The sequence below is a fragment of the Aureococcus anophagefferens genome (assembly GCF_000186865.1).
Source record: "Aureococcus anophagefferens unplaced genomic scaffold AURANscaffold_1, whole genome shotgun sequence".
NCBI lineage: Eukaryota > Pelagophyceae > Pelagomonadales > Pelagomonadaceae > Aureococcus > Aureococcus anophagefferens.
The window spans coordinates 2,690,453-2,716,178 of NW_008705561.1; the positions used below are offsets into that span (position 1 = coordinate 2,690,453).

General features: G+C 71.3%; 5 protein-coding genes across 5 annotated transcripts in view; 2 read left to right on the forward strand and 3 right to left on the reverse strand.

Moving 5' to 3' along the window:
- Positions 1-979: 979 nt before the first annotated feature.
- AURANDRAFT_70604 (expressed protein) lies at positions 980-4,320 on the reverse strand (the record flags this gene model as incomplete). The annotated part of the gene is made up of 1 exon (XM_009034313.1): positions 980-4,320. A coding segment is annotated over one exon (3,340 nt), but the record flags the coding sequence as incomplete, so codon positions are not given.
- A 2,764-nt stretch (positions 4,321-7,084) lies between these two features.
- Positions 7,085-16,079, reverse strand: AURANDRAFT_60863 (hypothetical protein; the record flags this gene model as incomplete). The annotated part of the gene is made up of 3 exons (XM_009034312.1): positions 7,085-7,259; positions 8,129-13,495; positions 13,624-16,079. 3 exons carry the CDS (start codon positions 16,077-16,079, stop codon positions 7,085-7,087), a joined length of 7,998 nt encoding a protein of 2,665 aa, XP_009032560.1.
- Positions 16,080-16,860: 781 nt separating this feature from the next.
- On the forward strand, positions 16,861-17,817 carry AURANDRAFT_60864 (hypothetical protein; the record flags this gene model as incomplete). Its single annotated transcript, XM_009034181.1, has 1 exon — positions 16,861-17,817. The coding sequence occupies one exon, from the start codon at positions 16,861-16,863 to the stop codon at positions 17,815-17,817; it is 957 nt and encodes a 318-aa protein (XP_009032429.1).
- Positions 17,818-19,218: 1,401 nt separating this feature from the next.
- AURANDRAFT_60865 (hypothetical protein) lies at positions 19,219-22,279 on the reverse strand (the record flags this gene model as incomplete). The annotated part of the gene is made up of 2 exons (XM_009034311.1): positions 19,219-19,564; positions 20,646-22,279. The coding sequence occupies 2 exons, from the start codon at positions 22,277-22,279 to the stop codon at positions 19,219-19,221; spliced, it is 1,980 nt and encodes a 659-aa protein (XP_009032559.1).
- Positions 22,280-23,328: 1,049 nt separating this feature from the next.
- The window catches only part of AURANDRAFT_70605 (hypothetical protein), a gene marked incomplete at both ends in the record, with an annotated part of 3,211 nt that continues 813 nt past the window's right edge, over positions 23,329-25,726 (forward strand). Inside the window, 4 exons of the mRNA XM_009034182.1 lie at positions 23,329-23,744; positions 23,811-24,119; positions 24,265-24,760; positions 25,253-25,690. Of these exons, the coding sequence (XP_009032430.1) occupies positions 23,329-23,744; positions 23,811-24,119; positions 24,265-24,760; positions 25,253-25,690 (1,659 nt within the window). The remainder of the gene's footprint in view (positions 23,745-23,810; positions 24,120-24,264; positions 24,761-25,252; positions 25,691-25,726) is intronic.

The window sequence follows — 25,726 nt, forward strand, 5'->3', positions numbered from 1 at the left end:
CCGCGACCGCGCGCTGCGGAAGATCGAGGCCGTCGCCGCCAACTGGGAGCCGCCGCCGCGCGGGCCGCCCCTGACGCCCTTCACGGAGGGCGGCCCGCTGTCGACGTCGGAGTTCTGGCACGAGCTCCGCGCGGTCTTCAACGTCGTGTTGGACCCCGAGGAGCTCGCGGCGATGATGGACTTCTTCGACAGCGACGGGTCCGGCGCCGTGGACGGCGCCGAGTTCGCGAGCCGCTTCTTCCGGCTGAGCTCGGAGATGCGGCGCGCGCGGCTCGAGAAGGAGCGGCGCGACCACGAGGCGCGGCTCGATCGGGACCGCGCGAACCGCGCCGTCACGGACGCGCGCTACTACACGCGGACGCTGGCGTCCGTGCCCGACGACTACTCGGAGGAGGACGAGGCGTCGGCGCTGGAGAAGATCGCCAAGGTCGCGCGGGGCACGCTCACGGGCGCGACGGCGCCCGAATTGCGGCCCTTCAAGGAGGGCGCGTATCTCGACGCGACGGCGCTGCGCCACTACCTGCGGTCCTGCTTCCGCGTCAAGCTCACGCCGCCGGAGCTCGCGGCGCTCGTGGGCATCCTGGACCAGAGCGGCGACGGCCTGATCGACGCCGGCGAGTTCCTGAACTGCTTCTACAAGATCGTGCGCCGCGAGCAGGCGAACCACGTCCGCGAGAAGTTCCGCGCGAACGCGCAGCGGGCCCAGTCCGAGGTGGACCTCCAGGACAAGTTCCGGGAGATCACGGAGCGCTGCAAGCAGATCAAGGTCGTCTGGCCCAAGGACAAGGAGGCCGAGGACGCGAGCCAGGGCACCGTCGTCAAGGTGTCCGACGACGTCGCCGACTTCCTCGACGACATCGACCGGCAGTGGGCCAAGGCCGAGCGCAAGCACCGCAAGAGCCTCCACCGCGCGACGGTCGTCTAAGGGCACGTGTTTAGGCGGCGTCACGGGTCGTCGAAGGAAATGCGTTAGGCGGCGTCACGGGTCGAAGGCCTTGCGCTCCCGGGGCCGGTTCGGCGACGGCTGGTTCGAGCCCGCGGGCGTCGACGCGATGGACACGGACTTGGGCGAGAGCGCGCTGGGCGTCCCCCGGTCCGTCGCGAAGGAGCCGTCGTCGTCGTCGTCGTCGTCGTCGCCCGTCGTCTCCATGGACCCGACGAGCTTCTTGAGCTCGTCGGGGTCGATGTCCATGATCGACGACACGGGCCGGTTCTTCTCGCCGCTCGACCGCTTCGTCGACTCCTCCTCCGGCAGCTCGGCCTTGCGCCACTCGTCGCGGAAGGCGACGTAGCGCCGCACCGCGTCCATGTGGGCGTCCCTGAAGGCGACAAGGTCCGCGGACGACACGGGCGTGAGGCCGTCGTCGAGCGGCGCGAGCTCCGGCAGGACGGCGTCGCGGCGCCGCAGCACCTCGAAGACGGTCTCCTGCTCGTCGTTGTTCGCCTGGGCGAGGACGCGCTTCGCCGCGGCGTAGCCGCAGTTGCCCGCGAGGCGGTGCGGCTCGTACTCGGCCGCGTAGAAGACGTCGCCCTCGGCGACGGGCGCCTCCGCGGCCGCGAGGACGAGCTCGACCTCGCGCTTGAGCGCCTTGGCGTCGAGGTCGAGGAAGACGGCGTGCCGCTCCTCGGCGATGCGCCGCAGGTCCGCGGCCTCGCGCGCGAGGCGCGTCGCGGGCAGGGACCCGTCGCCCGGCGCGCGTGCGCGCTCCGAGTGCGGCGACGACGCGTCGGACCGGAGGTGGCCGCCGAGCGCGGCCTGCGACTCCCCCTCGGACATGAGCTCGCGCGCGCGGTCGTCCATGGAGATGTCGTCCTTGGAGTGGATCTTCGTCGCCGCGTCGTCGACGACGGACTTGCTCAGCGCCCGGTGCGCGCGCTCGAGCTCCGACCGGTCGCGGACGGCCTGGCCGTTGCGCTCGACGACCGCGTCGCGGCCCAGGAGCCGGAACAGGAAGTCCTGGAGCTCCGGGTACGTCGGGCTGAAGGCCTTGGACGGGTCCCGGTAGTGGGCCAGCGCGAGGTGGACCTCGTGCTCGCAGATGGACCGGTGCGCGTCGGCGACGTCCGCGAGGCGGTTGACGACGCGCCAGCAGTGCTTCTCGCAGCAGTAGCGCCGCTGCTTCGACCGGCCCTCCTTGTCCTCCTGCAACGCCATGTCCTCGTCGGGGAGGTCGCAATGATCTAAATGGCTCGACGCGCGGCCCATGATGTCCTCGACCAAGAGCGCGACGCGCCGGCTCCGCGGCGGCTTCGGCGGCCGCTCCGCGAGCACGCGCTCGCGGACGCGGGAGAGCTGGGACGCGGTCACGACCGTGCCGGAGCCGTCGCGCGCCTCCTCGAGCGCCGCCTGGTGCCGCTCCTCCTCCGCGGGCGTCGCCTGCGACCCGCGCGCGGGCCGCCGCTTCGCGATGACGTTCTCGTAGAGCTTCGTCGCGAGCTTGTGCACGGCCATCGCGCGGTCCTCGGGCCGCTTCAGCCGGATCGACACGCCGACGCCGTCGAGCGCCGTCGCGCGCCGCTTCACGGCCGTCACGGCCGACGGCACGGAGTTGCCCGAGTTCGCCTCGATCATCGCCTCCAGATATTCGTCGCGGAACTTGTCCTTGGCGAAGACGTCGCCCAGCACGAGCTCGACGGCGCGGATCGTCTCCGTCTGCTGGCCCCGCAGGCCCGCGCCGACGGGCTGCAGCAGCGCGTCGAGCCGCTCCTGGAGGCTCGGGTCCTCGCCGGGGAGGTCGGGGACGCCCTTGCCGATCCTGCCGACGTGCGCGAAGAGCGGGTTCACCGTCCGCTTCTCCTTGCGCTTCCGCGTCGTCAGGGACGACAGCGACGACCCGTGGGAGCTCCGCGACGTCGCCGTGGCCTCGGACCGCGCCTCGCTGACGATCGTCGCGACGCTCGACTCGTCGTCGAAGTCGCCGCCGCGCGTCGGCGCGCCGCGGCTGCCGAGCGTGGACGCGTCGCCCGCGACGGAGCCGCCGGCCTTGCGGCTGCCGAAGAACTTGCGCACGTCGGACCGCTTGCCGAAGAAGACGTCGTCGCCGGCCGTGAAGGCCGCCGTGTCCTCGGCCTCGGCCTTGTCCATGTTGCCGAGGACCGTCGTCGGCGCGGCCGCGTCGCGCGCGTCCTGCTGCTTGTAGATCTCCGCCAGCGCGACGATCTTGCGGGACGTGCGCCGGTTCACGAAGAGGGGCGTCGCCCGCAGAATCTCCTCCGTGAGGTTCCCGAAGGCGCCGCGGTCGTCGTAGCCCGCGGCTTCCAAACGGTCCGCGACGTCGCCGCAGTGGAGCAGCGCGAGCTCGCGGCGCAGGTGGAACTTCTCGCTCTGCGGGTGCTCGCGCGCCGCCACGGACGACTTGCGCCGCACGGCTTGCTGGCCCGCGAGGTTCGACACGCGCCGCCGCGCCTTGGCCTGGCCGACGAACTCGAAGTCGTCCTCGCCGGACGAGTCGGACGCGGAGTCGGCCTCGTCCGCGAGCGACGGGTCGTCGTAGTCGAGGGGCGCGCTGCTCGGCGCCGCGCCCAGACCGTCCCAGGCGTTCTCGTTGCGCGGGCCCGCCGGGCCCGCGTCGTCGGGCGTGTCCCGCGTGGGCACGTAGTCGGACTTGGAGATCCAGATCTCGCTGGGGAGGCCGACGACGTCGTCGAGGCCCACGGGCTTGAAGGCCGCGTCGGGCACGGCGTCGCCGTCCTCGAGCGTCGCGCCGCGGAAGAGGAGCACGTAGCGCTGGGGCGGCGCTTTCGGGTCCGCGGCGGCGTCGTCGACGCCGTCGGCGCGCTTGACCATGTGGACGACCTTCGCGCGAAGTACGTGCACCTTGCAGGGCTTGAGCACGTCGACGCCGTGCTCCGTGCCGTCCCAGGCCTGGACGACGACGACCTGGTCCGACTCCTTCAGGACCTCGACGGCCGCCTGGAGGCCGCCGCGGACGGACGCGCCGAGGTCGCGCATCGTCGCCCCGACGCCTCCTTTCCCACCCCCGAAGCGGAACGTCCGCGACAGGAAGCCGGCCTTCTTCGGCGAGGACCGCTTCGCCGGCGACCCGGACTTGGTCCTGCGCCCGGCGAAGGATTTGAAGAAGGTGCGGCCCCGCGTCGGCGACGCGTCGTCCGCCGCGGCGACCGCACCGCTCCGGTCCGGCGACGCGGACCGCCCGCGCAGCCGCAGCGTGAAGCCCTTCTTCTTCGGCGCGGCCGCGCTCGCCGGCGCCGACGCGTCCGGCGCCGCCGCCGGCGCGACGCCCACGGCGACGACGTCCGCCATGGCGCGCGGCGCCGAAGGGCTGCCCCAGCGCGCGCTCGATTGATCTCAACGATGTTGAACCTCCTATGTAGGCCAAGCTGCCCGTTGCTTTTGGTGTACGTCCCCGGCGCCGTGGCCATGGAAGCCAGCAAAGCCCTGTGAAGTTGGCAGCCCGCGTCGCGGAGACAGCAGCCCACGCGCGACGATGGCCGCGCCCGCCTCCTTCCCCGAGGCGCTCTTCTCGCGCGGGGCGTCCGCGGACGGCGCCCGCATCTTCGCCCGGGTCTGGTCCCAGACCCGGGGCGTCGAGCAGGAGCTGAGCTACGCCGCCTTCTCCGAGCTCGTGCGCCGCGGCGCGACGTGCTTCCTCGACAGCGGCGTCAGGGCCGGCGACCGCGTCGCCTTCCTCTGCAAGGGCACGCTCGACTTCTACGTGGGCGTCGTCGCCGCGCAGGCCGTCGGTGCGACGCCGGTGCTGCTCAACTGGCGCCAGCCGCTCCACGCGCTCCAGGGCATGCTCGCGGACTCCGGGTCGTCCGTGCTCGTCGTCGGTGACCCCTACGGGTCCCTGGGCGACTCCCTCGCCGAGAGCGCGCGGACGACGATCGCGCTCGGGCCGCGACCAAAGGGCCGCGCGAGCAAGGCCTTCGACTACGCCAGCTGCGCGCCGGCGGCCGCGTCGTCCCTGCCGACGCTCCTCGCGAGCGGCGAGAGCGCCGTCTACTTCACGTCCGGGTCCACGAGCCGCCCGAAGCCCGTGCTCCACCTCAACGAGACGCTCGTCTGGACGGCGACGCACCTGCCCTTCCCGGCCGGCGCGACGTCGACGCTCTGCTTCATGCCCAACTTCCACGTGCTCATGTCCTTCCAGAGCTTCCTGTGCTGCCTCTACCGGGGCGTCGGCTGCTCCATCCACGGCGCGGACGACACGGATACCGTCACCTCCGCGCTCATGCTCGCGGCCGCGCGCGATCTGGCGCCGTCGACGATCGACACGGTGCCCTTTATCATGGCCGACTGGTCCGATTTGGACGACCTGAGCGTTTTAGCGAAGTGCGCCGTCGTCCGCTCCGGCGGCGCGCCGCTGCCGCCCGCGGTCGCGCGGAAACTCGTCGCGGGCGGCGTGACCGTGAAGACGCACTTCGGCCAGACGGAGGCGCCGGGCATGCAGCTCCTCACGGCGCCCGGCGCCGCGCCCGACGAGCTCGCCTTCTTCGCCTCCGCCTGGCCCGCGGACGCGGGCGTCGTCCTGGAGCTGTCCGGCGGCGGCGACGAGGGCGAGCTCTGCCTCGTGAACTGCAAGGGGTCGTCGCCCGGCTACCTCAAGGACGGCGTCCTAGACCCGTCGTCCTCGAAGCGCGACGCCCACGGCCGCCACCGGACGGGCGACGTCTTCCGGCGCGCGCCGCTCAAGGGCGGCGGCTCGGCGATCCAACACGTCATGCGCGTCGACGACACCATCTTGCTCTCCACGGGCGAGATGTTCAACCCCGTGCCCATCGAGGCCGCCATGGTCGAATTCTGCAAGAAGCAGCACATCGCCATCTCCAACGTCGTCGTCCTAGGGGCGAACCGGCCGCGGCCGTTTCTGGTCGTCCAGCTCAAGGAGGACGACACGCGGAACTGCGAGGAAGCGAAGCTCGCGCTCCAGCCGGGCGTCGACGCGGTCAACGCGGACCAGGTCGCCTACGCCAAGATCGAGCACGGCTACACCCTCGTACTATCGGCGGCGTCGGGCGACGAGTCGCTGCCGTGCTCCGCGAAGGGCAACGTGCAGCGATCCAAGGCCGAGGCGCAGCTCGAGGCGCGGCTCACGGCGCTCGCGGAGAGCGCCGCGGAGTCGGCCGTGGACTGGGACGCCATCGAGGCCCAGGCGCTCGCCGAGGGCTTCGACGACGTCGACGAGTACACGGCCGCGCGCGGTCTGGCGGAGATCGGCGTCGACTCGCTCGGCGTCGTCGCCGCCATGAACCGGGGCCAGCGCAACGCGGAGCGCGTCGGCGACAACGTCAAGGCCTGGATGATGGCCTGCGTCATCATGACCCACTGGTACAAGCCCGGCTACTTCCCCGGCGGGCCCAACCTCTACCTCTTCTACTACGCGTCCGTCGGCGGCGGCTACGGCGCGTTGGCGTGGCCCGTGCAGTTCGTCGTCAACGTCGCGTGCTTCATCGCCGACATGGCCGAGGCCGACGGCGCGACGGCGTCCATGGTCGCGCTCGTGTTTAGCGTGGGCTGGGCCGACGGCGTCCGCGACGGTTCCAAGAGGGAGGTGCGCGCGCCGTTCACGAACGCGCGCGACGGGACGATGGTCATCCTCATCGTCTTCTACAAGCTCATGGTCTTCATGGCCAATACCTATTCGTCCAAGAACGCGTACATTCCCGACTGCCTCGCCTACTCGACGCCGGAGAACGTGATCTGGTACCTTTATTCGTTGCTCTACTACCGCTGCATGTCGTACGCGCTCCAGAAATGCCGCGTGCCGAACCCGGCCATCGTCGCTGTATCGTGGGGCGTCTACTTCCTCTTCTTCCTCCAGTGCCCCATCTGCGAGTACGACGGTTCTTGGATTTTGCCCGAGTGGCTCAACGCCCTCATCACGGACGCGCTGTGGCCCCAGGTCGCCGTCGTCGTCCGCGGCACGCTCGACGACGACACGGTGACCTACATGCCCGAGTCGGGGACGCGTCTGGTGGTCGCCTACCAGGACGTCGTCTACCCCACGGAGGGCTTCGGCTGGTCGTCGCCCAAGTGCTGGATCTTCTTCTTCCCCTGGACTTTGGGCTACTTCTACGGCGCGCCGATCATGGCCTTCGCGAAGAAGTACTGCAAGAACGTCTACTGGAACGTGATCGCCGCCTTCGCTCTGCAGACCTGGCTCCTCGTGAGCCTCATGTCCTGGGTCCAGGACGACCACGTCTTCACGCTGCGCTGGCGCGGCCTCAAGCCCGGCGAGATCGCGGACGGCACGGACTGGAACTGGCAGGTGGGCCACCCGGGCCACCCGAAGGTCCTGGCGAACTGGAAGCCCATGTGGGCGCGGCCCTTCTACCAGCTCTACGACTACGGCTTCAACGCGCTGACCGCGTTCTTCGTCGTCGCCGCGTGCCAGGCCGTGTCGTGGCGCGCGGTCCGCTGCGGCAACGCGGCGCTGGGCAAGTACTTCTTCATGCTCCTGCAGCCGACGGTCATGTTCTACTGGGTCTGCTGGCTCGTGTCGCTCATGGGCCGCGGGCCCGTCGCGCACTCGAACTTTCTTATCCAAGTCTTGCAGATCACGGTGCTGCTCGGCTGGCCCTACGTCTACATCTACACCTTCGGCCCCCTGGAGACGGCGGTGATTCTAGCCGTGCCGCGCTTCGTGCGCTGGGCGTTGGCCGCGCCCTTTCACGGCTGGGACCGCGCCGTCGAGGACGTTTTACACTTCCGCGACACGACACCGACAGACTTCAAGAACTGGTGGGCCAACTACTTCTCCGAGATCAAGCGCGACCGGTCGGCGCTCCACGCCTGGATGGCGGAGACGGCACACTGGGCCGCCCAATGCCTCGCCCAGGCGACCGCGGCCGCGTCCAAGCCCCGCGAGACCGCGGACTCGGCGATGGCCTACCTCTGGACCAAGGCCGACGACGAGGACGTCGAGCCCCTCCTGCCGACGACGGCCGCCGCCTGCGCCACGTCGCGCGCGGCCTAAGCCGCCTCGTGTTTAACTATGTTAGGTTCAATGGAGCAAACAAGGGGGCGGGGAATTCGGAAAGGGGAGAGGGGTATTGGGGACGCGGCGCGCGCGGGGATCTTTAGATCTCCTCGCCGACGACGTCGTCCTCCTTGTGCGCGAGCTGGGTGTGGTGCGCGGCGCCCATCATCGGCGGGGAGCTGTACATCGGGGCCTTGGGCGTCACGGCCGAGTCGAGGCGCGGGAGGTCGACGCCCGGCGCGACGCCGAGCTGGACGCCCGGCGCCTCCTCGTCGTCGACGAGGGCGATGGCCTTGGACGGCGGCGCCGACGGCACCTCCGGGATCTCCTCGGCGACCTGGGGCTTGTCGACGGAGACGGGCCGCGGCGCCTTCTTCTTGCCGAGGGGCTTGCGGAAGAGGCGGACGATGGGGTCGTGGACGACGATGTGCTTCTCGTCGTCCTCGAAGGACCCCTCGCCGCCGTCCTCCTCCATCTCCGGGCCCTTGGGCGCCTCGAGCTCGTCGACGTCGCCGCCGTTGCCCTCGAGCTTCTCGAGCGCCGCGCCGAAGCACGCGCCGACGGCCTCGCCCGCGAGGAAGCCCACGGTCTCCTCGATGGCCGCGCGCGGCAGGACCACAAAGGCCGGGTCCTGCTTGGGCAGCTGGTCGCAGACCTTGGCCGTGATGGCGTCGGCGATCATGCCCATGGCGACGTCGAGCGCGATGTCGTGCACCTCCGGGAAGGCCTCGCCGAGGCCGTGGCGGTGGCAGTGCTTGACGACGACGGCGGCGCCCTGGGCCCGGAGCTCGTCGCGCTTGTCGCGGAAGGCCGTCTGGTACGTGAGGAAGGGCTCCGTGAGCGACTCGGCGACGCCCTGGGCCGCCGCAAAGGCGAGCTTGCCCGCGACGGCCGCGGGCACGCCCGCGACGGGCACCTTGGCCGCGAGCTCGACGCCCTTCTCCGCCGCGTTCGTCGCGTGGTCCGCGGGCGCGGCGCACAGGGCCCACGCGGCCGCGACGGCGATGGACAGCGTGCTCAGGAGCTGGAGCGCGAGCGACCCCATCGTCGCGGCGAGGTTCGTGAGGAGCATGATCTTCGACGCCTTCTCCCAGCCCAGCTCCGGCAGGCCCAGCGTGTCCGCGAGGCCCGGGAGGCACGCGTAGAGCGGCACGAGGAAGACGATGACGCGGCCGGTCGCCGTCATGAGCTCGCGGAGGTTGCTGAGCATGGAGTTGAAGGGCAGGTAGACGAAGAGGATGGCGACCTTGATGACGGCGAAGGCGAGGGCCGCCGCGAGCTGGATCGTGCCGTCCGTGCCGCTCAGCAGCACGAGCAGGAGCATGAAGAAGATCTTGTCGATGACGACGTCGAAGACGAAGAACGACACGGCGTTCGTGAGGCGGTCGAAGACCATGGGGAAGGTCTCGATGAGCCACGCGGCGTAGGACCCGCCGTCGACGGCCTGCCACCCGCCGAGCTGGTGCTGCGGGTCGCGGTACGCCTTGCTCCAGCGGTCCTTGAACGTCAGCGTGCCGCGGTCCTCCAGGACGAAGACGACCGCGCCGTCGTCGCGGTCCGCCTTGCCGTCGGGGATGAAGAGGGGGTCGTAGGACTCGGCGCGCTGGGGCGCGCCGCCGCCCTTGGCGACGGCGTTGCGGTTCGCGAGACGCTTGTGGACCTTGTGGCGCGCGCGCCAGGGCACGAGGCGGTTCCGCGCGACGGGGTTCATGACGAGCAGGCAGATGAAGACCATGACCGCGAGCACGGACGCGACGAGCACGGACGCGACGATGCGCCAGGGGTAGGTCGCGTCGTCGGACAGCAGCACGTTGAGCCCCGCCTGCAGGGCGCCCGTGAAGTAGATCCAGAACGCCGCGAGCTCGGGCACGGGGAAGTGGAGCATGCCCGGCAGCTCGTAGTCGTCGTGGCCCTTGCGGCGCTGGCGCGCGACGAGGTAGGAGTTGAGCGCGAGGTGCGCGGAGACGAGGAAGACCATGAAGAGGAACCCGCAGACCATGGTCTGCACGAGGATCTCCTCGGCCGAGTTGCCCGTCGTCGCGAGGTAGGCCTGGATGCCCTTCTTCGCCTCCTCCTTGAGGCGCCGGCGGTCCTCGTCGTCGCTGTCGGGGTCGTCGTAGCGCGTGCCGAAGCGCGGCATGCCCGGGACCCAGCCCAGGTCGACCTGGAAGTTCATCCAGCGGAGCGACTTGCCGAGGTCGCGGAAGCCCTCCTTCACGGGGATCGACAGCGAGCTCGCCAGCACGACGAACTGGACCTGGGCGATGACGGAGAGCAGGTCGCCCGCGCTGTCGAGCGTCGAGCTCGACGAGCCCGACGCGGCCGCGCCGCCGCCCGCGCCGCCGCCGACGGCGCCGGCGACGCCCGCGGCCGTCGACGCCGCGATGGCCACGGTCGTCGCGACCGTGATGGCGATGGCCGAGTCCTCGCCGAGGTCCACGAGGTCGTGGTCGCTTTCGTGGCCGCCGCAGGACGCGGTCGTCGCCGTGACGGACACGCTCCAGTCCGCGTAGGCGTCGTAGACCTGCGACTTGGCGGTGACGTAGACGAGCAGGTCCGCGTCGGCGGACTCGATGTCGAGGTAGAGCGTGTCGTGCTCCGCCGCCGCCGTCGGCGACTGCGTGCAGAAGGGCGCGGCCGTCGGCGACAGGGGCAACGGCGACGGCGCGGGCGTCGGCGCGGGCGTCGGCCCGGGCGTCGGCGCGGGCGTCGGAGCGCCGCAGGCGTCGGGCAGCACGTAGTCCGGGTAGTAGAGCGCGATCGCGTAGTAGTCGTCGAGGTCCGTGAGGCACGAGCAGGACGGGTGGCACGTGCACTCGACGTAGTCGGACGTCCCGTCGACGGTCGCGGACACGGACACGAGGCTCGACCCCAGGCTGTCCTCGCAGAGCGAGCCGCAGTCGTCGGTGCTGTAGCCCGAGACCGTCGTCTCCTGGCCCGTGAGCGCGCACTTGCCCTGGCCTTGGTAGGTGTCGTAGTTCAAGCTCGTCGGGTAGAAGAAGTTGTAGGTCGGGTACGGGCTGGGCCGCGGCGTCGGCGCGGGCGTCGTCGCGATCGTCGGCGCGGGCGTCGGCGCGGGCACGGGCGCAGCCGTCGGAGCGCCGCAGGCGCTGGGCAGCTGGTAGTCCGGGTAGTAGAGTGCGATCGCGTAGGGGTCGTCGAGGTCCGTGAGGCACGAGCAGGACGGGTGGCACGTGCACTCGACGTAGTCGGACGACGACGACGGGTCGACGGTCGCGGACACGGACACGAGGCTCGACCCCAGACTCGACTCGCAGAGCGAGCCGCAGTCGTCGGTGCTGTAGCCCGAGACCGTCGTCTCCTGGCCCGTGAGCGCGCACTTGCCCTGGCCTTGGTAGGTGTCGTAGTTCAAGCTCGTCGGGTAGAAGAAGTTGTAGGTCGGGTACGGGCTGGGCCGCGGCGTCGGCGCGGGCGTCGTCGCGATCGTCGGCGCGGGCGTCGGCGCGGCCGCGGGCGCCGCCGTCGGATCGCCGCAGGCGTCGGGCAGGACGTAGTCGGGGTAGTAGAGCGCGATCGCGTAGGCGTCGTCGAGGTCCGTGAGGCACGAGCAGGACGGGTGGCACGTGCACTCGACGTAGTCGGACGTCGGGTCGTAGGTCGCGGACACGGACACGAGGCTCGACCCCAGACTCGACTCGCAGAGCGAGCCGCAGTCGTCCTCGTCCAGGCCGGAGACCGTCGTCTCCTGGCCCGTGAGCGCGCACTTGCCCTCGCCGTAGTAGGCGTCGTAGGCCGCCGTCGTCGGCGCGGCCGCGGGCGCCGCCGTCGGATCGCCGCAGGCGTCGGGCAGGACGTAGTCGGGGTAGTAGAGCGCGATCGCGTAGGCGTCGTCGAGGTCCGTGAGGCACGAGCAGGACGGGTGGCACGTGCACTCGACGTAGTCGGACGTCGGGTCGTAGGTCGCGGACACGGACACGAGGCTCGACCCCAGGCTGTCCTCGCAGAGCGAGCCGCAGTCGTCGGTGCTGTAGCCCGAGACCGTCGTCTCCTGGCCCGTGAGCGCGCACTTGCCCTGGCCTTGGTAGGTGTCGTAGTTCAAGCTCGTCGGGTAGAAGAAGTTGTAGGTCGGGTACGGGCTGGGCCGCGGCGTCGGCGCGGGCGTCGTCGCGATCGTCGGCGCGGGCGTCGGCGCGGCCGCGGGCGCCGCCGTCGGATCGCCGCAGGCGTCGGGCAGGACGTAGTCGGGGTAGTAGAGCGCGATCGCGTAGGCGTCGTCGAGGTCCGTGAGGCACGAGCAGGACGGGTGGCACGTGCACTCGACGTAGTCGGACGTCGGGTCGTAGGTCGCGGACACGGACACGAGGCTCGACCCCAGACTCGACTCGCAGAGCGAGCCGCAGTCGTCCTCGTCCAGGCCGGAGACCGTCGTCTCCTGGCCCGTGAGCGCGCACTTGCCCTCGCCGTAGTAGGCGTCGTAGGCCGCCGTCGTCGGCGCGGCCGCGGGCGCCGCCGTCGGATCGCCGCAGGCGTCGGGCAGGACGTAGTCGGGGTAGTAGAGCGCGATCGCGTAGGCGTCGTCGAGGTCCGTGAGGCACGAGCAGGACGGGTGGCACGTGCACTCGACGTAGTCGGACGTCGGGTCGTAGGTCGCGGACACGGACACGAGGCTCGACCCCAGACTCGACTCGCAGAGCGAGCCGCAGTCGTCCTCGTCCAGGCCGGAGACGTAGTCGGCGAGGCCGGCGCAGTTCTGCGAGTCGACGGACGTGCCCGCCCAGGCGATCGACGTCAGCGACGAGTCCACGGTCGCGCAGTCGCACTCGTAGTAGCAGAGGCAGTTCGCCCCGTCAAAGACGGCCATGACCATGTACGAAGAGTCCCCATAGGTGTCGACCATGGCGAGATAGCACGCCCAGGTGCACACCTCGTAGTCGGTGATGGAGCCGCCGACTTGGTCCGCGTAGTCGGCGCCGTCGACGTAGGACTGGCCGTCGCAGCCGTAGCCAGTGTACATGTCGTAGCACGATTCAATGCCCGCCCAGTCCGTGCCCGCGGGGACGAGCGCGACGGAGGTCGTACTCAGCTGGCCAACCTTGCAGTCGCAGGTAGTCTGGCACGCGCAGTAGTAGCCCAGCCCCCCGTAGTCGTCGTAGCGGACGCCCACGAAGTCGATGCCGTAGGTGGAGCCGTAGTTGATGCAGGCCGAGCCGCACTCCTCCGCCGAGTAGTAGAGGTAGACCGAATGTTCGAGCCCGACCTCGCTGAGGTCGGAGCAGTAGCCCTCGCCGGTGTAGCTGTCGTAGCTGATGTCGTAGGTGTAGCTGTCGTAGGTGTAGCTGTCGTAGCTGATGTCGTAGGTGTAGCTGTCGTAGGTGTAGCTGTCGTAGCTGATGTCGTCGAGGCGCCGGCGGCCGGCGGCGGGCGCGGCGGTCGGCGTCGCGTAGAGGCCCTGGTCGTAGGCGCCGGCGGGCGCGGCGCTCGGCGTCGCGTAGAGGTCGTAGTACTGGTCGTACTCCGAGTAGTAGGCCGCGGCGGGCGCCTCGGTCGCGTCCGGGTCGTAGGCCGTCGTGAGGAGCTCCATGGCGACGAGCCTGGGCAGGACAAGAGAGATTCAACGTCGCTTCAACGTGAGTGTTCCGCGCGCGCGCGTTCCGGAAAAAGCATCCACGCTTCGAGACCGTTCCGAGAGATGATCAATCGTCCAAAAGTCAGCCGAAACGAGTGGAAAACGACCGAGATAGGAGCCTTTGAAGTTGGGAATTTCGCTCTCTTGTCCTGCCCCGCGACGAGCGTCTCGTTCACGGCGAGCGAGTAGTTCGCGACCTGGTCCAGGCCCTCGCCGTGGGCCTGGAAGCTCGCGGTCATGGCGCCGCCGGCGACCGCGGGCACCAGCGCGGCCAGCGTCAGGTTCACGGCCGCGGCCGCGGAGAGCGACGCGTCGTCGAACGTCACGTTGAAGAGCACCGCGGACCCGAGGCAGGAGCCGCCGTCGTCGTGGTCGCTGTAGGAGTATTCCGACGAGAAGTCGCTCGCGCGGCGGTGCTCGTGGCCGTAGTCCCCGACCAAACAGGCCCAGAAGCCGCCGTCGTCGTCGTCGTAGTCGTAGTCGTAGTCGCTCGTGGACTCGACGGCCTCGTAGTAGTTGAGCTCGCCGTTCCATTCGCCCACGACGAGGTCGAGGTCGCCGTCGCCGTCGAGGTCGCCGAGCCCGGGCGTGCTGTCGGTACCGTAGCCACCGACGTCGATGCCGTCGAAGGGGCTCGCGCTGCCGGTGACGGTCGCGTAGCTCGCCGACGTCGCAGACCCGGCGTTCTCGTAGTAGTCGAGGACGCCGGACCCTTGGCCCAGGACGAGGTCGAGGTCGCCGTCGCCATCGATGTCGCCGAGCGCGGGTGCGCTGTAGTTACCGACGTTGATGCCGTAGAAGGGGCTCGCGTCGCCGTAGGCGAAGTCCGCGTAGCTCGGCGACGCCGCGGACCCGACGTTCTCGAGGAAGAAGAGGGTGCCTCCCCATTCGCCCACGACAAGGTCGAGGTCGCCGTCGCCGTCGATGTCGCCGATCGCGGGCCAGCTGCTCCAACCGACGTCGTTGCCGTAGAAGGGGCTCGCGTCGCCGGTGACTTCCTCGAAGCTCGGCGACGTCGCGGACCCGACGTTCTCGAAGTAGTAGAGGGCGCCGTACTCTTCGCCCACGACGAGGTCGAGGTCGCCGTCGCCGTCGAGGTCGGCGAGCGCGGGCGTGCTGTCGTCACCGACGTCGATGCCGTAGAAGGGGCTCGCGCTGCCGGTGACGGCCGAGTAGGTCGGCGACGCCGCGGACCCGACGTTCTCGTAGTAGAAGAGCGCGCCGTCCGTATCGCCCACGACGAGGTCGAGGTCGCCGTCGCCGTCGAGGTCGGCGAGCGCGGGCGTACTGTAGTTCGTGACTTTGATGCCGTCGACAGGGCTCGCGCTGCCGGTGACTGCCTCGTAGTCGTAGTCGCTCGTGCCGTCGAAGCAGCACGCCGCGCAGTCCGCCGCGCCCGCGTCGGGCAGGCCGTCGGAGTAGCAGGAGTCGACCGCGGAGTGCGACGCGCAGGGCTCGCACCCGCCGTAGGTGCCGTAGTCGAAGTTGCAGAACTCGCCGCCGGAGCAGCCGCAGGCCGAGTAGGCCTGGCAGACGGCGTCCTCGAGCTTGCGGCCCGCGGCGCCGTCGAGCTTGCGGCCCGCGTAGGAGTAGATGTCGTCCTCGAGGTACTGCGAGATGTTGAGCTCGTCCGCGTACTTTTCGCCGAACTCGGACAGCGTGAGCGCCTCGCTCTCGACGACGGCGCCGTAGGACGCCGCGAGGACGTCGTCGACCGACGCCTTGAAGAAGGCCGCGACGTCGTCGCCGTAGTCCGCCGCGAGGAGGCCCTCGATGAAGAAGACCGTCTCGACCTTGAGCGCCGCGCGGCCCGAGCACGCGGAGCAGTGCTCGTCGAAGTGGGCCCAGTAGGGGCGGCTCGCGTCGCAGGCGCTGTCCGTCGCGTTCTTCGCCGTGTAGGTGGGCAGCGTCTCGTTGGCCTTGACGACGGCCACGTCCTCGACGGCGTAGCCGCTGACCTTGAGCGACACCTTGCCGAGGCCGCTCGGGATCGTCACCACCGTATAGGTGGCGCCGGCGACGGCGACCTCCGACCAGACGTACTCGTCGCCGTCCGCGCAGAGCTCCGTGATCGGCGTCGTCGTCGGCGCGAGCGTCGACGACGCCGGCGCCAGCGTGTCGACGTAACTCGTGAGGTCGTAGGTCTCGTAGGTGTCGACGGAGCCGTCCGTGGAGGCCGCGGGCGCCGCCGTCGGCGTCGCGTCGCAGGCCGACGGCAGCGCGTAGCCCGGGTAGTAGAGGGCGATGAGGTAGGGGTCGTCGAGGTCCGTGAGGCACTCGCACAGCGAGTGGCACGTGCAGTCGACGGAGTCGACGGAGCTGGACGGGTCGTAGGACGCGGACACGGAGACGAGGCTGTCGCCGAGGCTGGCCTCGCAGAGCGAGCCGCACTCGTCCGCGGAGGAGCCCGTGACCGTCGTCGTGAAGAGCTCGTCGTAGGCCTCGCCGGAGTAGCTGAGGGAGCCGCACTTGCCGGCGCCGGTGTAGGTGTCGTAGTCCTCGGCGAGCGCGAGGGAGAGGCACGCGGCGAGGGCGAGGGCGCGCGCCATGGGGCTGCCGGGGGTTTGTCGAAGCGAGGGGGCTGCCGCCCAGATTGTGCCTGGAGGCGGCGACGAGGATTGAGAATGCTTTCGAAGCTTTGAATGTTTTGGACAGAGTGCCGTCGGCTTGAAGTTTTTCCTGTCGATGCTCGTCGGCGCCCTCGACCCCCGTTCCGCGCCGCCCGCCCCCCCCCGGCCACTATCGCGAGACTTACACGGAGAGCGACTTCTCGAGGTCGAGCTCCATCTGGCGCCGGCGCCTGTGGGCCGCGAGCGCGCCGGACCCGAGGAGCGCGAGCGTGCCCGCGCCGGCCGTCATCGCGGCGGCGCCGAGGAGCAGGGCCGGGTCGTCGAAGCTGATGTAGGGCACCGCGGAGAGGCCGGCGACGACGGGCGCGCCCGCGAGGAGCACCGCGGCGGCCACGCACGCCGGCGGCCCGTTGGGGAACGCCGCGGCCAGCACGCCGAAGGCCGCGCCGCCGAGGACGCCGACCATGCGCGCGCCGTCGGCGACGACGCTCGCGAACCAGCCCGCGCCCGTGCCCAGGAGCGTGCCGAACCTGCGGGGCGAGGCGGCGTGGACGTCCACCCTCGTGGCACAGCAGCGCGCGCGTCGCCGGAGCAGGCGCCGGGCCGCGCAAAAAGCTGCCGACGGCGCACAGGCCCGGCTCCGCGTCGTCGCACATCGGAACGCAGGCCCGCGGGTCGCGCCCGCGGCTATCTACGAGCCATCACCATCGGGCAGCATTCACCAATTGGCCGACGATGAACCTTTGTTGCACCTATGATGATGGGTGGCCTGCGCCGGCGACCCGGGCTGCTCTGGCTCGTCGTCGCCGGTTGCCGCGTCGCCGGCGCGTCGACGTCGCTCGTGCTCCACGTGGCGTCGCCGTCGGCGGCGCGGTCCTGCGCCGAGGTCGTGCGCCAGCTGGGCAAGGGCGCACTGCTCCGCGGCGGGCGCCTCGTCGTCGTCACGGCGGAGGCGGCGGAGGCCGGCGCGCCCTGGGTGGACCGCGTGGTGTCCCACGGCGCGCGGCTCAACGCCACGCTGCGCTTCGAGCCGCGCTTCGAGGGCCTGGGCCGCACGGAGCGCGTCGTCGGAGCGTTAGTCGCGGAGATGGAGCGGTGGCTAGGCGCGCCGTCCCCCGACGGCGGCCGCGTCGCGTCGCTGGACCTCGACGTCTGGACGCCCTGCGGCGGGCTCGGCCGGCTCTTCGGCGAGCGCGGCGCGCCGCTGCCCGACGGCGCCGGGGGCGTCGTCGCGGCCGCGAGCGTCGAGCCGCCGCTCGGCCACGCGACGAACGCGGATTTAGGCGTCGTCGCGCTCGCCTGGCCCGCGCAGTCGTCGCCGGGGCTCGCGCTGCAATATCGCAAAGCGCGCGACCTGACGCTGCGGCGGGCCGCGGACGCGCTCGCGGCGGAGCTCCGGCGCCACGCGACCGAGGCGCCCCTGTCCTACGGCGAGGCGCCCCCCGACGCCCTCGTCGACGCGCTCCGCGGCGTCGCGAACATCGAGCACGCCTTCCTGGCGCCGGCGCTGCGCTGCGACGCCTGCGCCGAGGGCTGCGCGGGCGCCAGGGCAGCAAAAGAGAGCGAAATTCCCAACTTCAAAGGCTCCTTTCTCGGCCGTTTTCCACTCGTTTTGGCTGACTTTTGGACGAGCGATCATCTCTCGGAACGGCCTCGAAGCGTGAATGCTTTTCCTGGAACGCGCGCGCGCGGAACACTCACGTTAAAGCGACGTTGAATCTCTCTTGTCCTGCCCAGGCGGGCGCGGACGCCGCGGGCGAGCGGCTCAGGCTCGGCGGCGGCGGCGACCGCGGCGAGCCCGGCGCGCGGCGCGGCGCCGTCGCGGCGCTCGCCGACGCCGTGCTCGGGACCGCCGCCGCGGGCCGGATCGGCTGCGTCGCCGGAGGCCGCGGCGGCGCCGGCGGAACGACGGGACCCTCGGCCCCCCGGGTGGTCGTCGTCTCCGGCGTGAACGCGCGCGCGGGCCCCAACGGCGTCTCCGACGTGGATCTGGCGCTGAACAAGCGGGCCTACGCGGCCCGCCACGGCTACGCCTTCGCCTTCTACGTGGCCGACACCTTCGCGTCCATGCTGCGCTACGGCGCGGCGTCCGGCGCTGTGTGGAATTCAAATCTTCAATCCGACTTCAATGTGAGCGTATGCGACAGTTTCGACGCAATCTCTTCGACTGTGCTTCGAGAACTCCACGAGAGCAATCGATTCGTCCAAAAATCAGCCGAATCGACTTCGATTTGACCGAGCTAGAGGAATTCTGAAGTTTGGTCAGGACCACCCAAACCAGTGGTCGAATTCCACACAGGTCCGGCGCGGGCCGGCTGCCCTGGGAGTTCTCGAAGGCGCTGATGCTGCGCGACGCCGCGCTCGCGCACCCCGCCGCGGCCTGGCTCGCCTGGGTCGACGCCGACGCCTGGATGAACCCGAAGTTCTTCGATCTGCCGTTGGAGGCCTACGCGGACGACGCGCCGAAGTCGAAGGTCGCGATCCTCGCGAACTTCCGCGGCTTCAACACGGGCGTGGTGTTGCTCCGGGGCGGCGCCGCGGGCCGCGCGCTGCTCGCGCGCTGGCTCGCCGTGAGCCGCGCGGGGCTCGCCCAGTGCCACCCCCACGACCAGGCGGCGCTGAGCTGGCTCCAGCTCTGGCACATGAACGGGTCGCGGGCCGACGTCCGCGAGCCCTACGGCTACGAGTGCACGAAGCGCGTCGCGTGCGGCGCGGGCGGGTCCCACTGGAGTTGCATCCCCCTGTGGCACGCGGCGCTCAAGCTCGCGCACAAGTGGCACCGGCCGCGCTTCAAAGCCTACGACGCCGCGAACCCGGGCTGGCACGTCGACGAGGTCGTCGACCGGGGTCTGGCCAACGGCGAGACGCCGCTCTTCCACGTGGCCGCGGAGAGCGCGACGCGCCCGAAGCTCCAGTGCTTCCGCTGCGTCCAGTCCCTCGACGCCGTGTCGCGCGCGCCGGGGAAGAACTTCCCGAAGCTCACAGCGGACGCGATGGACGGGTGGCTCGTGAACCACAAGGCGCAGTCCCTCTTCTACGCCGCGGCCTTCGACGCCCAGTCCGACGACGAGCGCGCGCCCTGCTTCGTCGCGCCCGCCGTGCGGACCCACTTTAAGGATTAGCGCGTCTTCTTCGGCGACGGGGGGGATTTCGGGTCCGGCGCGGCGAAGAGCGCGGCGTCGAGCGGCGCGCGGTCCGGCGCGCGCGGCGCCGCGTGCCACGTCCGCGTCGCGGCGTCGGGCCGCAGCGCGGCGTCGCCGAGGCTCAGCGGCATGAGCGTCCGCCGCCGGCCGACCGCGCGCACGGGCGCCATGAGCTCCGTGATGCGCGCGCCGAAGACGGCCCAGGCCGCGGCGATGGCGACGCAGAGCAGGAGCGACGCGAGGCCCATGCAGCGCAGCAGGTCCGCGGCCTGCGCCATCGCCATGAGGAGGTGCCAGCGGCTCTTGCAACCGTGACGAGGCCTGGCGCCGGCGCGTGAAGAGGTCGGCGCGCGCGGCCGCGGAGTGCTCGACGATCTCGACGCTCGACGTCAAGGAGCCGGCATTTGCCACTCGACAAAATCTGGCGACACGATGGCAGCCATGGCGGAGACGTCCGCGCCGATGGAGACGGAGGACACCGCGGCCCCAGCCCACACGGGCGGCGGCAAGGTCTGCGTCGCCGGCGCCGTCTTCGGCGGCCGCGACGAGCTCTGGCGCCACGTGCAGGACGTCCAGGCGCGCATCGACGACAGCGTCGCGTCCGGCGGCGACGCCTTCTTCCTCTTCGCGCTGCTGAGTTGCCACCCGGCGGCGAACGAGAAGATGGCGACCGGCGCGACGGCCATCGGCTACGCGACGAACAGCGAGTACCCGGACACGAAGTCCTTCTACGTCGAGCGGGCCGACGGGTCGCGCGCGGGCTTCAGCGCGCGCAAGTGCGTCGACGAGCTCTTCCCGGAGAACGGCGACAGCCGCGGCGTCCTCTCCTTCGCGCGCCGCGCCTGCGGCGCGAGCGACCGGGCCGCCGGCGACCGCCCGAGCCGCGACGGCCCGGCGGAGCCGGGCTCGTGCGTCGAGATCTCGGGCCTCGAGGGCCAGGGCGTGGGCTTCGCGGAGCTCCGCGAGGCGCTGGGCGCCTACGCCGTCGTCAAGTACGTCGACGTCAACGACGACGACGGCACGGCCGTCGCGCGCTTCGACGGCGCGGCCGGCGCGGCCGCCGCCGTCGCGGCGTGCCGCGAGATCAACGGCGCGGAGTGCGAGCTGCGCGTCATGGCCCCGGACAAGGAGGAGGCCTACAAGAAGCGGTCCGACGAGCTCCGCCGCGCGTCGAACCACGGCGGCAAGGGCGGCAAGGGCGGCCGCGGCCGCGGCCGCGGCGGCCGCGGCGCCACGCCGATCCGCCGGGGGCGCTGAGGGGGGCCGGACTTAAAAAGCCGAACCTCTCGGGGAAGGGAAGGGGGGAGGGAGGGGCGGCCGCACGAGACGCGCGGCGCCGCGCTCGGGGGCATTTCAGGCCGCGTCGTCGGCCGCGGGGACGGTCTTGCGCGCGCGGCGGGACCCGGCCGTGAAGGACGCCCACTGGGACGCCTCGCCGTCGCCCTTGAGCGTCTTCGCGAGGTCCGCGCCCGTGGCGAGGCCGAGCTGCTTGGACGCGGCGTCGCCGGCGTCGCAGGCCGCGGCCGCGGCGCCGCGGAGCGCGGCGAGGCCCTGCTTCGCGCCGGACTCGGCCAGCGCGGCCGCGAAGGGGCAGCCGCCGCCGGCGCCCGCCGTCGCCGCGTGGAGCGCCTCGAAGGCGTGGCGCCCGCCCGCGCCGTGGAAGCGGCGGTGGAGCTCCTCGACGTAGAGGGGGAAGAGGAAGCGCCAGAAGGGCGCGAAGTAGACCACGAAGTCCTCGTGCGCGATCGTCGGCGCGTCCCGCTGCGCCTCCGGCAGCCCCGCGAAGAGGCGCGCGACGTCGTCGGCGCCGCACCCGAAGGACACGAGGAAGGCGACGAGCTCGTCGGCGTCGAGGACACCGTCGCCGTCCGCGTCGATGAGGTCGAAGACGAGGCCGCCCTGGCAGTCCGCGCCGTAGTCCGCCGCGGACGGCGTCGACGTGTCCACGAGGTACTTCTCCACCAAGGCCACGGCCCGGGCGTAGGTTTTGGAGCCCGGCGGCCCCACGGGCGGCGTCCGCGCGCACTCCGTCCAGGCCGCGGCCCCCAGGCGCGCCTCGAGGTACGCGGCCGCGGGGTCCGCGGTGCCCGCGGCGACGCGCGCCGCGAGGCGCCGGCACTTGACGTCGAGGTAGGCGTAGTGGGCGAAGAGGCACCCCAACATGACCAAAATGCCCCAGAAGCCGATGGCCTGGCCGCAGCAGACCGCGCCCGCGAGCAGGATCGCGATCGTGTAGCGATTTTCTTCCACGCGGAGCCGGCAGAGGACGACGTACCAGATGCGCACCCAGGCGTAGGTGTTGTGCGCGGACCAGTAGGCCCAGAGCCACTCCGCCTGGTCCTTGTAGGCCGCGTCGTCCGCGATGAGGCTCGCGACGAGGTAGAAGGCCAAACCGAACTTCACGAGCACGCAGCACGCGTAGCCGGGCGTCATGAGCACCTTGCAGCCGAAGACGTTGGGCATCATGCGCAGGGCCGTCGCGCAGTGGACGAGCTCGAAGCCCGCGACGAGCCACATGAGCGCGCGGCCCCGCGCCGGCCCGGAGAAGAACGCGACGAGCGGCAGGAAGACGTTCGCGGACCCCGCGGCGACGTGGGCCTTGACCGCGAGGCGGTTCAGCGGGTCGAGGGTGAACTTGGGGTGCGCCGGCGTGACCCAGTGGAAGTAGACGACGCGGACGTTGCCCGCGACGGACACGGCCGCGAAGACGATCCGCTGCGTGAGGCCGACGAAGGTCGCGTAGCCGCGCGTCGCCGCGGTCCAGCGGTGGGACCCGTAGAGCGCGGCCACGTAGGTCGTGGCGTCGTCGCGCCAGGGCGCCTGGGCCCGCAGGTCCCGCTTGAGCTCGCACCAGCCGTAGGCCTCGTCCTCGTCGACGAGGTCCGCGGCCTTGCGCTGCACCTTGGCCGCGCAGGTCAGCTCGCCGTCGGCGAGGCGCCGCAGCGGCGCCGCGGGGCCGACGGCGACCTGGCCGGACCGCGGCAGGGCGCGCGCCAGCGCGGCGGCGGCGACGGCGGCGACGAGGAGACACTTCATCGCGTCGAAGTACACTACCCCGAGTCTTGGCCGCGTGTTTCCGACGCGCTTCACGACGAGTTCAAATAGAGCGATGTTCAAGGGGGTCCCAAAAAGACGAGCCGGGCCGCCGGAACTCGGCCCGGAAGGTCGCGCTCTCGGACCCGTGTGTTCACTTGGACGTTCGCGCTCGGACCCGCGCGCTCCTCCTAAAACTGACTTACGGGCCGTCGTTGGGCCGGTACATGAGCGTGCGGCCCCAGCAGAACGTGCCGTACTTCCAGAGCGCCGCGGGCTCGCCGAGGCTCGCGGTCGAGGCGAACCCCAACCTCGCGTAGAGCCGCGCGGCGGCGTCGTTGTCGTCGTCGACCTCGAGGGCGACGCTGTCGAGGGTGCCGTAGGCGCGGGCCGCGTGGCCCAGGCACGCGCGGACGAGGCGCTCGCCGACGCCGCGGCGCCGGTGCTCCGGGAGCACGCGGAGGTTCTTCACGTAGGCGTGCTCGCCGAGCGCGGGGCCCAGCGCCGGTCGCGTCGTGACGTCGCAGTAGCCGACGATGGCGGGCCGCCCCCATTCCTCCGCGACGTAGCACGCCGCGGCGCCGCTCGCTATTCCCCGGCAGAACGTCTCGCGGAGGAGTCGTCGAGCCTCGGCCGCGTCGTCGTTCGCCTCCCGGTTCGCGGCGGCCCGGTAGCTCATCGCGAAGGGGCTCGCCGTCGCGCGGAGGTCCGCCAGCTCGTCGAGGTCGTCGAGGCCCGCGCGGCGCACGCGCAGGCCCAGGTCGCCGAGCCGGAAGCCCGACGCCGCCGCCAGCAGCGCCAGCGCGCGCACGAGTCGCATCCTTTCGAGACCTCGAAGCGCCGCGGGCTGGCTGGCTGGTTGGCTGGCTGCCGCTGCTGCCGCCGCGCGCTCGCAGCTGGCGTCGCTTCGCGCCCCTCTCTGCTCGGTTCAACTTTGCTCGTTGAGGCCGTGTTGCCTCTCGTTTGTGCGATGGGCCTGACGCTGCCCCCCTAGCCCTGCCCATTGGCCGCTGCCCAAAGACCGCGCCGCTGGCCTCGGCGGCCTCGGACGCATGCGCCTCCGGGCGCTGGCCCTGGTGCTGCCGCTGGCGTGCCTCGGCGCGCCGCCCTGCGGCCCCGGCGGCTACGGCGGCTGCGCCGCCGTGCGGTCGAAGCCGGCGACGGAGCGCGTCGCCGTGCTCCTGACGGGCCTCGTGCGGACCTTTGATATTGTGCACCCGCGGCTCCGCGCCGAGCTCGTCCTGCCCCTCGAGGCGCGCGGCGCGGCCGTCGACGTCTTCGTGCAGACGTCCGCCGCGTCCACATGCGGACTGCGAGACGTGCAGAACGACGCGTGCCCGCGCGCGGCCTTCAAGGGCCTGCGGTCGCGGCCCGACGGCGCCGCCGTCGTCGCCGCGGCGGCCAACGCGACGACGTCGACGGGCCGCCTCGCGGCCGCGATCGAAAAGCTCGCGCGGCCGAACTTGCGGTGGCGCGGCGCCCGCGCGAGAGAATTTTCGCGGCGCGCGCGCGGCCGCAGCGCGCCCCCGCGCAGGCTCGACTTCGGCGCGAACGCGAGCATCGAGCGCGAGGTCGAGCGCATGGCCGTCGACGCGGCGTTGGACATCAAGGAGAAGGGCGACCTGAACAACAACTACGAGCGCCACAAGAACGAGCTCTACAAGGCGCACCAGTACTGGCGCATGGACCGCGCGCGCGTCGCGGCGTTGGCGTTTGCCGCGGGCGACTCCGCGGGCGCCGGCGGCCCGCCGGGCGCGGCCTGGGGTTCGCCCTTCAACTACACGACGATGGTCTGGCTCCGGCCAGAGCAGGAAAAGAGTGATTCAAGTTCGCTTCAACATGAGTATTCCGCGCGCGTTCCTGAAAAAGCATCCACGCGTCGAGAGCGCTCCGAGAGATGATCGCTCGTCCAAAAATTAGCCGAAACGAGTGGAAAACGAACGACTGAGATATAAGCCTTGGAAATTTCGCTCTCTTTTCCTGCCCAGGCTCCGCCTCGACGCGCTCTTGAACGCGCGGCCCGGCCGGTCGAACGTCATCTCCCTGGACCAGGACGACAAGCGGCACAGGTCGGAGGAGGAGACCTTCAAGTACTACGTGCCGCCGGCGCGCGGCGCGGAGTTGCCCCCCGCCGGCGCCGCGACGCTCCTGGCGGTGCCGGGCAGCTTCGGCCGCCGCGCCGCGTTCAGCAACCGCGACTACGACTGGTGCGTCTACGGCCCGCCGGCCGTCTTCGCCGTCTGGACGGCCCAGTGGAAGCTCGCGGACGTGCCCTGCGCCACAGTCTGGGCCGGCTGCGCGGGGCCCGATCGAAGCCCGCCGCCGCGGTTCCCGAGGCTCTCGGGCGACCCGAACCTCTGGAACGGCGACGTCTGCACGAACGAGCCCTTCGAGTGCCGCCTCGCCGCGGCCATGGACGCGCGCAACTTCACCTTCGAGTTCGCCAAGTCGCCCCGGGGCGAGCCGGAGCTCGTCGCCGCGATCGTCCGCATGCCCGAGCGCGACCCGAGGACCCACGACTACGACCCGGACATGTGGCACACGCCCCTGGGCCTGCTCGGGCGCCGCTAGGGAGATGATCGGCGTCCGTGTTATTTTTTTGGGGGAGCTAGTCGGGTGTCGTCACCCGGGCGAGCCTCCAGACCTCCTCGAGTCGGGTGATGATCGCTCAACGCCACAAACCCCTCGTCGAAAACGCGACTCCGCGCCCTCGACGACAAGACCGATAAAAATGCCTGTCGACGCCTACCACGACGACGAAACCGGCGGCGAGCACCTCTACGCCGACAAAGAAGAGGAGGTCCTCGACGACACCTACGGCCAGAAGTGGATGGAAGACCCGGCGAGCCGTACCTTCTCGGAGAAGAACTACGGCCGCGCGCTGCAGATGATGTCCCTCATCAACGCGCGCGCCCGCGCCCCGCTTTTTTATGAGGGGGAATATGCTCGTCCGAACTAAGACTCGGCGAACTTTAGGCGCAGAACACGTTCGGCGCGCCCGGCGGCATCGACGAGATGCTCTACTGCGATGGCGACGTCGAGGGCTACGACCGGCGCAAGGCGACGCCCATCGTCGGCGACCCGATCCGCGAGGCCGGCCGCGCGAAGCTCGTCGCGCAGATCCGCGCGGACCACACCCGCGAGGGCCTCGTCGCTGCCGCGCGCGCCGCCGCGCCGGCGACGAAACCCGCGCGGCGCCGCGCGCGGCCCGCGAAGCGCGCGCCCCCGCGGGACCCGCGCCTCGAGGCCCGGGCGCAGCTCCTGCGGCGGCTCTTCGACGAGCTCGTCGACCCCGCGGCGCGCCGCGCGGCGCACGAGGCGGCCGCGGCGCGGAGCCTCGCGCTGTGGGAATCGAAGGCGCCGCGGCTCTCCGAGGCCGAGGCCCTGCGGCGGTCCATCGTCAACAACTCGACGGTGCGCGCGGAGTACGCGCGCGCGGCGCGCGCGAGC